General features: G+C 41.7%; 1 protein-coding gene across 14 annotated transcripts in view; it reads right to left on the bottom strand.

Moving 5' to 3' along the window:
• Positions 1–12,500, bottom strand: part of LOC122243325 (toll-interacting protein B) — a 32,360-nt gene that overhangs the window by 17,369 nt on the left and 2,491 nt on the right. For 9 of the 14 annotated variants that reach the window (XM_086546758.1, XM_086546762.1, XM_086546761.1 and 6 more), the window contains exons 2-4: positions 7,814–7,921; positions 7,567–7,713; positions 1–117 (exon numbers count right to left, since the gene is read on the bottom strand). The exon at positions 1–117 is cut by the window's left edge and continues 32 nt beyond it. In XM_086546758.1, the coding sequence (XP_086402884.1) occupies positions 1–117; positions 7,567–7,713; positions 7,814–7,900 (351 nt within the window). In that variant the 5' untranslated portion in view covers positions 7,901–7,921. Of the gene's footprint in view, positions 118–7,566; positions 7,714–7,813; positions 7,922–8,135; positions 8,209–8,877; positions 9,033–10,581; positions 10,722–12,500 lie in introns of those variants that run through there. The other 5 variants (XM_043000855.2, XM_086546764.1, XM_086546756.1 and 2 more) reach the window with 4 other exon arrangements.

Genomic DNA, 12,500 nt, shown 5'->3' with positions numbered 1-12,500 from the left:
TGCACCGTTGACATCCGTCTGTGTCTCCAATACTTGGTGCCCTACTCTCATTCTGACATATGGATCCATGCGTGTCATACCATAGTTCTTGTTTAACACTGCTGACACAATTGATACCTTCAAAGGTTATAAACACTGATATTAGACTTGCTGAAAAATCCTAGAAAAATAATTAATATAAACTTAAACCTTCCAAGACAGGCATTCTTCAAGTTATTCTTTCCTTCAGTTATGATGACCTCTTATACTAAATGCTAATTAGAATTACTTTGGTAATATATATTGTCTAGACTCACATTTCATCTATATTTCTAGATAATAGCAGAAAGCACACACACCTTAACCCATTAACGACAGCAGACAAGATATTACATCAAGTGGTCGCAGCGGCAGCCACTTGGGATGAGATATTTCATTGTGGATATCCTCCTGGCCAGCGCACCAGGTAATCGGGCGTATAGCACTTGGCAAGTGAAAATCCCCAAGCATTAGGCTTACATGTTTGAAGTATCCCAGCATTTCAACCATTTGGAGCCATAATAGCCCCGTCGTTAACCCGTTACTGCCGGGTGCCGGCCACAGCTGTCAATCGTGAAAAATGCGTATTGCCGGGCGCCGGCCTGGGCCGGCGATCTGGACATTGGCGTCCCGCTAGTGACGCCGGCCCTGCGCGACGATTTTAACACTTTTTCCCAAGAGTAATTTTGCCATTTATTTCTGTCCCACCATAAAAGGCAAAGTCGGGGGGGTAGGGTGGGTAAAGAAGAGGAAAACGAAGAAGAAAATGAAAGAAAATTGGTGGAGTTTTTTTCAAAGAGAAAAAAAGGAGTTTTTCTTTCTGGTCACCCTAAATTGCAAAGGGAGGGTAGAGGGGGCTGTGGGGGTGGGCAAGGGGGGTAATGGGAGGTAGGGGGGGTGTAGAGGGGGTAAAGAAGAGGAAAAGGAAGGCGGAGTTTCTTATGTAAATGAGGGGGGTATGTGGGCGTGACTATGATGTAAATTGCTTGTTAGTAAGGTGATAATGATGATTAGAGTGATGTTAGTAGCTAGTTTGATAATTGGGGAACAAAGGGTTGACCTGACCGAGCATATAAAAGGGCGGAATTTTGCTCAGTACATCATTGCTTGACTTTGACTGCTATAGCCATGTCACGTGCTCTCAGAGTAAATCGCTCCCGATCTTCGAGGTACTCGCCGGCCGTACGTGTCTTACAGTTCGATGAGGACCCTGATGATCCCCAGCCTTCGACTCAGGGAAGACCAACAATGAGGAATGCCCCTTCTCCTCACCACTACCTCTTCCAGACCACGCCAGGTCGAAGCGAGGAAGTGGAGATGAGCGAACTTGATCCTGATTATCCTGTGATGTCCGACTGTGAGTTGGAGGACGACTCTGATTCAGTATCCAGCTCCCTGAGGAGCTGGATACTGATGATGACGACTGGGAGGAACTGGAGTATGTCTCTGGTCTTGACAGCTCCATTGACTCCGACCAGCCGCTCTCCATCACTCTCGAACGCCTTGCAAAGGAGAACGCCCCTGGAACCTCACTCTTCGAGTGGAAGAAGAAGGAGAATGTACCTCGCCGCTTTGCTTTTGCTGGCCGCCCAGGCATCAAGCTTGACTACCTGAGTGAGGACTCATCGGCGAAGGAGGTATTCGACTGCTTCTTTACTCCACAGCTGTGGGAGAAGATGATGGAGGAGACCAACCGGTACGCCGAGCAGAACCCATCGGCCTCTTCACCGCACATGAAGAAGTGGAGTGTCATGGATGTCACAGAGCTTCTGAGGTACCTGGGGCTTCGCATGCTCATGGGTGTCCAGCCCCACCCTTCCTTCCGTGACTACTGGTCGACGAACCCGCTCCTTCGGTGTTCCGTTTTTCCGGAGACGATGACCCGTGATCGTTTTGATGCCATCATGGGGCACCTTCACTTTTTGGATAACGAGGACCCCTGCGCTGCCGACGACCGTCTGTGGAAGCTCCAGCCCATCATTGACTGCTTCGGAGAGCAGTTCAAGACCGTCTTCACGCCGGAGCAGAAGGTGACTGTCGACGAGAGTCTCTTCGCCTACAGAGGACGTCATGGTGCAGTGCAGTTCATCCCATCAAAGAGGGCACGCTTTGGCCTCAAGGCGTACAAGTTGTGCGCCAGCAATGGCCCTGCTGCGGGGTACACCTCTGCCTTCAAGGTGTACATGGATCAGGACCACGGCAGCTTGCCGGCATCCATGAAGGCCGTGACTGACCTCATGAGCGCCACCTCCCTCTCTGACAAGGGGTATGGGCTGTACACTGACAACTGGTACAGCTCCCCCACTCTCTTCCATCACCTGCAGGCCCTGAAGACGAACGCGGTGGGGACAATCCGTCTAAACCGCAAGTTCATGCCGAAGGACCTGAAGGTAACGAAGAGGGGCCAGATAGACTCGCGGTCAACAGCGACGGGGATGTTGGCCTTATCATGGAAGGATCGGAAGGATGTGAATATGCTCTTGACGATCCACCACAGTGAGTCTGTCGACCTGCCGCCGAATCGCCGTGGAGAGGTCCGCACGAAGCCGAAGGTTGTTGTCGATTACAACGTCGGCATGAAGGGCGTCGACCTCTCGGACCAGTTGGCACGCTCCTATGAGATCCCTAGGATGTGCCACAAGTGGTATCAGGTCCTCTTTTACCACTTGATCGGCACGGCGGTGGTGAACAGCTTCCTTGTTCACCGCTACCTCAGCGGAAGATTGACCCAACTCGAGTTCCGACTGCAACTCATCGAGAGTCTTCTCAGTGCTGCAACCAGACAGCCACCACCTGGCAGAAGAATTCCCCTTCAACGTGAACTTCACCCCCGCCACGATGGGCACACGCTCGTCGCAACCCCCAGCTATCAATAAAGAGATAATGTGTTTGACATGCCTATACCCCTATGAGTAAGAATAAAGACTATTGTACACGACAAACATCAAAAAAAATCATTCCCAGTTAGCGTAGCCCGACAGACAGACCTCTAAATATAAATAAAATTTATTTTATACTACATAAAGATAATAAGATTATTCATAGAAAGCCACACTAGAAAGCATGAAAGTTACTCCGGGTGCACACTGTCCGTCCCATTGTGGACTATGCCTCCGTCGCCCTGATCACAGTCAAGCCTGGACTCAGGAAAAGGCTCGACATCATACAAAACGAAGCCACCAGGATTATTCTGGGTGCTCCTGGGTGGGCTAAGGTTACTAACCTCCTCTTGGAGGCCATACTCTTTCCCCTGGACGCCCAGATTGATCAGATGGCAGCCCAGTTCCTTGCCAATATCCTACAGTCCCCACTGGACTCGCAGCTAAGACAGACAGTGCAGTGTCGGTTTGCACAGAACTAAGAGCTCTTTGCTAAAAACATATGGCTGTCTCACACAACCAGAGTGCTGAAACGCTTTGAGTTTAAAGAGACACTACTAATTAAGGGCATGGACCTTCCCCACCCTGACTATGTCACAGCCCCGCCGTGGGCACGATCCTTGATAGAGTTTTCCGTCATGAGTCTATCAAGAAGAAAGACACAGTACTCACTGCCTCTATTGAAGGCTGAGGCAGAGAGGAACATTACAGCAATCACACCGCTGAATAGTAAAACCTACTTCACGGATGGTTCTGTAGACCCCATCACCCGCACTGCAGGCACCGGTTTTGCAGCAAGGGGCATAGAGAAAGCTATGCGGGTATCTGACAATGCTTCCTCACTCCAGGCAGAGGCAGTAGCTATTGTGGGAGCCCTAGCCCATGCAGCCCAGACGGACGGGCATGTTGTCATACACACAGATTCTAGGGCCGCCATTGACACCCTGCAACAAAGCATGCCCCTTGATAACGTTAACCTTGTAACCACAATTCTCACCATTGCTCAGAGAATCCTGGACCAGGGAAGATGCATCATCATCAACTGGATCCCAAGCCATGTTGGTATTGAAGGGAACAACGTAGCTGACAGGTTAGCGGAGGAAGGCAGGAAGAAACCCTTGAGTGATCTTGTGGTGCATCCTAGCCGGGAACTGCTAAGGCGTAAAACGATGGTTGCAGGGCAGGTCAGTGCCCTGCAGCGACATGAAGAGGAAGTGAGAACCTCCCTCTCGGCCAGCTGGTACTCAGACACCACAGGCTATGAGTCACTGATAATCTCTCCTAGAATATCAAGATGTGTTGAAGTCAGTCTGCACAGACTGACTTGTGCGTGGCAAATCATACCCACTATTGGGCAAGATGAGCGACGCTGTGAGCATTGTGGCGCGCCGGATGCCAAATTAGAGCACTACCTGATGGAATGCGAGCACACTCGCTTCCTCAGGCAAGGCCCAGAGACGACAGCCACTGGGCTGGTTAGACGGCTATGCCTGTCACTTCCCCCCTGGCAACTGGAGCCCCTACAGGCAATCTGACTGCCACGGTAAGAGTTCAGTTATGATGATCAGATGAGTCAGCACTTATAGCTAATAGAGACCGGGCTACCCCATCCACACAGCCTGGGCAAAGCAACGTCTTCGCAAATCTCTCTGAACTGAGCTGAATTGAATTCAGCGATGATGATCAGATAAGATTAGATAAGATGAGTCAGCACTCATAGCTGACAGAGACCGGGCCGCCTTGTGCATATAGCCCGGGCGAAGCGACATCTTCGCAAATCTGTCTGAACTGAACTGAACTACAGGATCTGTATAATAAAGAATTAGTTAGGGTAGCAGGCACATAAATTATAGCTGGCACCTGAGGTGGTTAACCCATTAACGGCGAGGCTATTTTGGCTCCAAATGGTCGAAATGCTGGGATATTACTAACACATAAGCCTAATGCCTCTGAATTCTTGACCGCACTACCTGCAGCCGAGCGCTGTACGACCAATCACCAGACGCGCTGGACTTGACTAAATATCTCGTCCCTAGCGTCTGACCCAGGAACCAGTAGACATGGTATCTTGTCACCCATCGTTAAGGGGTTAAAAACAAGATATTCATACAGTAATGGGATACTGCATTCAAAAGGTTGCTGAACCATGCTCTGGGGGTATAAAATGAAATATGTAAATGTGAGACAGTCTTGGTCTTGATAGCATATACTGAGCTCGTAATGCTTTGGCCATCATACTAGGTAATACTTTTCTTTTATCCTTTCTAAATATGAAATATCCATCCATAGACCATAATTCTATAGTCACAATCAGTGGTGATAATACAATATGCTGTATTTTATGTGTATAAGACATTATTCTGGTAAAAAAATCTTAGAAACCATCTTCCCATACAAACAGAAGGTTAGTTTTTGGGCTCTCTTACATCTAATGTGCATTGTACAGCAAGAGCTAAGAATTACTGTAATAAAACTTTAAACCTCTTTGAGCTTACATTTATGGATTAGCAAAAAAAGAAAAAGTTAATTTTAGAATGTAAATGTACTGATAACAGTATAGTCCTGCCAAATACCCATAAAAAAAACATAACTAAACATATATAAGTTTGAAATTCAAAATGACTATAAGCACAAAATTCTAAACAAGCATTAAAAGCAAACTCAATTTGAGAGTGGATATATCAATATGACTACTGAATGGAACTTCCACACAAATCACCACACCTTGCAATATGTCATACCAAAAGTCACAAAATAGAATTATTAACTCGTAGTGTAATAGAGAAACACAGCAATCCACTCTCCTCTAATGTAGCACCAGATATCTGGTAATGCCACATCCCTCATAAATACTTTTTGTTGTGCAATATTAGTAATGCCTCAACTCAAAATATTCTTTTCAGACAACTACAAAAATATAAATATTTCCAGTATCAACATGAAATGACCATATATCATTTCATCATGGACTTTACTTTAATTGTTTTAAGAGCTACTAAATGAAGCTATAGGAGACTGGGCTGATGTTTGCTAATATACGAAAACTGATGAAAATATTTTCCCCAAAGATATCCTTGAATATGTGTCTTCTACACTCAAAAATATGGAATAGTGCATGATTCACCTATTCTTATCACTGAACAGAATAAAATCAGATGACAAAGGTGACAGTATTTGCAATCAAATATACTTTCACTCTTAAACATTCAGCAGTGTGTTTCAGGGTACTACTGCCTACTCTTTCAATACTTCTGTGTAAAATGAAGAAAGTGATTCTCCACAAGTGCTTAGTCAGCAAGGAGTCAATTAACCCAATCCCGACAGGCCCAGCGATAAGTGGAAACCCCCTATGCTGGGCCTATGCAATATTGCATTGGAATCATACATGTATGACACCCCGGAATCGGGCATTTATCTGTGTCACACAGGTGTGACGCACCGTTGCCATAGGGTTAATAGGACTACTTGACCTTATCCATTTATCCTATTCCTTGAATATTCATTATATGTTATCTTTCATTACTACTATTAATGTTATGAACCCACAGGAGACAGGCATAGATTTACTACCTTTGGCCTCCAAAAAGGCACTTGTGTCAGCTGCACAGCACTCCAGGCGAGATTCATTTCCGAGCAAAATGAGCAATGTATGACATATCATAGCCCTTTTTCACTCATTGTAATACTAGAGTCAACTCTGTGTTAGTAATCTTTTTGTGTTCTAACTCATTGGGGACCAAGCAAGCTAACTGGCCATCAGGACAGGTGATCTTTGACACCACCAGCACCTGCTGAAAATCAACGGGACTGAGAAAATGTTTAGATTTGCCTAATAAATATTTTCCCTTAAATCTATCTTAAAACAAAGGTTTAGGCTGACTTCCTCTCAAACTAGTGCCATTCCAGTCAAAATACTTCATGACTGTGAGCACACTTTAACTGGAATCAGTTTTTTTCAGTGTCATGTTATGTATGCATTGATGCTTGTGAGGTTTACATTTGCCAAATCAACTCATTATATTCAAGAGGAGGGCAACTTGTGCGTACAATTGCCACAAGGTCTGTATCACCTTCCTCTTCCCATATTGCCTGCAGACCCTGTATCACTGATACTTTAAACTGGGGTGTTGGTATCTGGTTGTGTCTTTACTCTCTGAAGCTATCACATGATAGAGCCTATGAGTAGCTACTCTTGATGGCTTTCTTTCTTGGTGGTACCAGAAGAGAGTAGTGTCATCTATGTCTGTTTTTTTTGTTTTTAATTCAAGCTATTTTGGTGAATATAAGGATATATATAGTAATTATAATCAACATCACCATCATGACACATGTAGGAGGACCAAAATTAAATACTCATGCACTTTTTGATGTCCTCATCAATATCATAATATCAATAATGATAATAATGATAATAATAACAGTAATGATTATACTTGGAATAAACATGAATATATCTTTCTTAAGAAAATTAATGGAATGGAGTAAACAGGTAAGGTCAGGTAGGCCTTTTAATTGGCTCCTTGGTTACAAAATGCTTGTGGTCCTAAGTGTAAAAAAATACTACTAATAAAACAAAATGACAATAAGTAATAAAATTAAAATATTGATATTTATCCATGTTGAACATGTAATACACAAAAAAAGTTTAATCATAATATATACAACTTGCCTGCAGCCGGCCCACAGCAGAATGTCGTGACTGAGCTATCATTTGTTGCTGAAGATGCATGGCAGCTGCACGATCTGCTTCTTCTTGTGACTGTGCTTGTGTAGGGGCCACACGAAGGAAGTCATTTGGCAGATTTCCCAGCATTACCTTCAACAAAAGTTAATGCTGTATTTTCTGTCATGCATTTGACAGCATGGTGTCCAAGTTATCAAAATAATCATGATCTGCTCATCTTCAATGAACTTACCACTGGTTGATCTTGATATCCATAACATCTTCTCCGACTAAACATATTAAGAGGTATTGGAATGGGTATGAAGAATGGGAAGAGCATTTAAAATTTTCTTTCTGCCAACTGAATCACAAAGATATATCCCTTTAGTATTCATCAGCATACACTTCATTTCAAGTTTAATAATGACAATCCTACACCCCTCATCGCAGGTCTGGTACCAGAACACATGTGATTTTATCTAATTTGAAGATAATTAATACCAAGAAAAGCATTTGCACAAAAGAAAACTGGCATTAACATTATATTACATCTTATATAGGAAAGAGTAACTTGCCCTTTTATAATTTTGATTCTCCATAATCTTATTCCTTAGACTGCCAGCAGTGTACATATATGCGTAAGGACTCCTAAAATGCAACTAGGTCATATTTATAAGGTAGTATAAATATCTATGCTTCAAATCAGTAAATGTAATCAATGTCTAAAGACAAACACTAAGCACCTGCTCAAGGGAGCAGTTACTAAGTAGATGAGGATATGGCCTCACTGTTAATACATTTGTTTCTACATGTAGTCTGAGAACCTATTACCTTTGTATATGGATACAACAAAATAGCACCTTAATTCAGTTTCATCAATTCTGGATTGCTTGGTATCTCATCTATACAATCTTGAGACACTGGGGCTATGGATGGGCTCTGATACCATGGCAGGTGATACTCCCTATTTTTTTCTACTTGGCCAACATATTATTTGAAAACTGTCTGATAATTGCCATATCAATCTAAATAAAACATTTCTCATCAGCAATTTTCAAGGATTAAAGATTCGTGCTGTTAAAAAGTGTTGAAAGATTTTTATACTGATGAATATACATAAATAATTGTAAGAAATTGTACAAAATGTTCAATGTCACATAAAAAGTGCATGGAACATATAGCAATGAAAGAAACATTTATAATTGGAAAATATAATATCCTTGACATATTGCAGTAACAAGTTAAGAGGTCATTATAGGATTTGACAATGTAACATAAACATTGTAATCATATTATTGTGTGAAAGTAAAACTATACCCAAATCTCCACCATGCATGATTATGGCAAGATAGAGCTTGTAGACATCACTGGTCTAGAGGCAACAGCAATCACTAAATCACACATTACTTTCAGAGTGGTAGCCATCTGCCAGCCAGGGGTGGGAAAAGTATCGAGCCGTGAAGATATTTTGGCTTCCAAAAAGAAAGAAAGAAAGAAAGAAGGAAAAAAAACAGAACTTAGAATTTACACTGAAAAAAATACTAAAAACAAAAAACAAATAATAATAAAAGCAATATAGTAGAAAGAGAATCAGTAAATCACTTAGATATGATTAATCAATCATAATCTCAAAGATGTAGAAATCCTGAAAAGAATGAATGCAAGTGGTATAACACTTGCCTTGTTTCTATGATCAAATAAAAAGATACATCAGTAGAAAGTGCAAACAAAATAAACACTTGGTTTGGTTTGATTTGCAAACCAAAGGTAGCATGCTTATTAGTAAAGTAGGTTACTGCAGAATATAGATAAAATACTTAGATTAAAGCTCATATTAAATGTATGAGACCCAACCAAATTTTTGACTAAGGAAATAAAACTATAATGGTCAGAATAAATTAGTTTAGTAACTGGAATTACTCACAAATATTTTAAAAGATACTAAGAGCTCAAAGCTCCACAAATGTTTCATTTTCTACCTCAGAAAATATATGAACTATTCATGAAGGCTGTGGACCAGTTGGAAAAGGTTGTTAATACCTAAATGATCATTGCAAGTGATTCTTTCACAGACCCTGGTCAAAAATGTCTTTGGCCTCTAAACCATGCCAACAAGATGACGCTGGCAGAGAAAAATGAATTCAGTGGTATTCCTGTACTTGCAAATCATGACACTCTGGCAGCAGGTCTTCAAAATGAGACATGAATCCAATATGAAAAACGTTGAATAAGGAAACAGGCTGATACAGTAAAGAAGTCAGATTCACAATAGTTGCCCTTGATAAATAAACTTTACAGAGGGAATAAAGATGAAGTTTTTTTTATGAAAATGTTATAAACATCATTAAAATGATAAAGATTGTACTCAAAATGCTCCCTTTAGCCACAAAACTATCACTCTGATGGCAGCTACATTATTTGGTATCAGTACTAGAATTCCCAAATTTCAGCAAAGTTTAAACTTGAAGAGATGTAGGATGTAGGCCCAAAAGAAATCATAAAAAAAAAATAAAAAAAAAGATCCAAGTAACAATCCCTTACATGCCATTGGCACCAGATGATGTTATATAAAGTCATGGGAATATTTTTCTCCCGCCAGATGACATCCTATCACGTCATGATCTCACCATTAAAACATACATTTTACATCATTATGTATGTATATTCATATAGAGTCATTTTTCTTCACTTGTAAAAATTATGTAAACAAATACAAAACCTCCTTTTGTCAATCCTCACTTGTCACATAGCCGGCGGGAGCAGCATTAGGCAAATATGACCCCCAGCATGAATGGGTTAAAAAGTCTTGTATATCAATACTTGTCAATGGTCTTGAGGTATGAAAATCATTTCAGCAGGGACTGAAATATGGCAGAGGACATTTGGGGCATTACGGCAAGGTCATAGAAAAGGGGATGGATAAGTAAGGGAAGTTAACCCATTGCAGATGGGGGATATATTTGCTTGCTCAGTCTCCAGAATGGGTTTTATTTCAGAGCGAGGCAGCTTCATGCAACATACCTTGACTTTTCCCACTCTCTTTTAGTCACTCATTGTAAAGCTTGAGACATTTTTGTATTTTACTGTAGCTGACAAAAACTCTAGTTTGGGGTCCATATTAGTTCATTATTTTCTTTATACTCAGCATGATAGAAGTAGTGCTGTTATATGGGAAGACAAAAAATGCAACTTCACCCATTGCGTAACAGGTGTCATGGCATACATGTCGGCACTGATTAGGCCTAAAAGATGGGTGTCAATGCGTACATGACGCAACATCAGTATCTGCCCACAGTTGAAACACACACCCAGCTAGTCTGTGCAAAACAAAGGGCAGAGAAAACACTATCCCGTCCCTCTAATTTTTACCCGGTGTCACTAGTATCATAGACTGCCCATCCCGATGACCAGTTAGGTCGTCTGGCGCCTCATCCGCAATGGGTTAATTTTTTTGTATTCGTGTAATGTCATGAATGAATACAAAACATATAACCATCCATAATGAAGATAACATGAAGAGATAGGGAAGAAGAAGGAAACCTGAGTTTATTACTGTGAGCACCACTGTAAAAGGCATCCCTGCTAGCACAAGGGTACATTGTAGACACTAGGCATGGATTGAATCACCATCCTCTTTTCGTTCTGCCTGCACATCCTTCATCTGTGGTACTTTAGGGCAAGAGGCTGGCAACTTGTTATGTGCTTTCACACTATAAAAAACAGTGCTTGCTAGAGACCGTGGATGGGTGCCATTCAAGGCTTTCTCTCCTGTTGGTGCTAGAAGAAAGTGGTAGGTTTTGGATGTAAGGTGAAACCCATTTTGCTTAATATTATGGTAATTATAATAATTATGACTGAATTTGTCATCTTTACTCCCTCATTACTCATAGCATAATAAAATAACACAATGATCCAATATCCCCAAACGACATGTACATCTTGATGCCCATCATCAGGCCAGAGCTCCTGTGTCATGAATGTCATGACACCCATATGCAATGGGTTAAAAAGTAACCAGGGTGACAATTCTACAGAACAATTGTTGTGGAACAAACTTCAATAGAGATTCTAAAGTACTTCAAAAGTTCTGAATACTGAGAGAAATTACAAGTTTATGGAGTGAACAGTGTACTGCTTTCTTCAGTGTAATATAATTAGCTGTTCTGTTTGAGACCTGAGATAGGAAACAGTTCTAACAACACAAGGGGCTCTTGATCAGTTCAGACAACACATCCACTATTGCCCATGAATTTTTCAAACTAAAAAAGGACACAAACATTATTAAAAAATATAAGTTCAGAAAATTAACAAAGAGCACCCAGTAAGAAAGTGAAGCCCTTAACTCATTGCTTGCCAGTTCCCAGGATGGGCACTACTAACACATGCACAGCACCCAAGATGGGTTTTGTCTCAGGAGAAGGCAGCCTCATGCGACATATCGCGATTTTACACGCTCTCTTTCTTTCCCTCGTCTTATACCCATTTAGGTGTTTGTCTTTTTTTTGCTTTACTGTATTGTGAAACTTATGGCTTTATCAATATTACAGTAGACTAAATTATAGTACAGGGCCCATATTAGTTATTTTGTTCTTTATTCCATTCGCGCCGGATGACGTGCTGACACCTTTTGTGGTATTTGGGTCGGATGCCAGCAATGAGATATTTGGTCAAGGCCGGCACTCGGGGTGAGTGAGCAGACAGCCCAGGCTTGCAGCTAGTGCACCCGAGAATCCTGAGGCTTATGCGTTTGAAAACCCCGGCATTCTGACCATTCAGAGCTGGAATAGCCCCGGTGTGAATGGGTTATATTCAGTATGATAGAAGTATTGTGGATTTATGGGAGGATAAAAAATAAATTAATTTTTTTCGTATTTGTCTATTCATGTAAACAAACACGAAATAAATAACCAACCACAAGGAAGATTACAAGAGGAGATTGT

This window comes from Penaeus japonicus, unplaced genomic scaffold (genome assembly GCF_977035675.1).
Source record: "Penaeus japonicus unplaced genomic scaffold, GWHDUDI00000001_assembly GWHDUDI00000018, whole genome shotgun sequence".
In the NCBI taxonomy this organism is placed as follows: Eukaryota; Metazoa; Arthropoda; class Malacostraca; order Decapoda; family Penaeidae; genus Penaeus; species Penaeus japonicus.
Note: the sequence above shows the minus strand (reverse complement) of the source record. Positions and strands in the feature narration are given on the sequence as shown.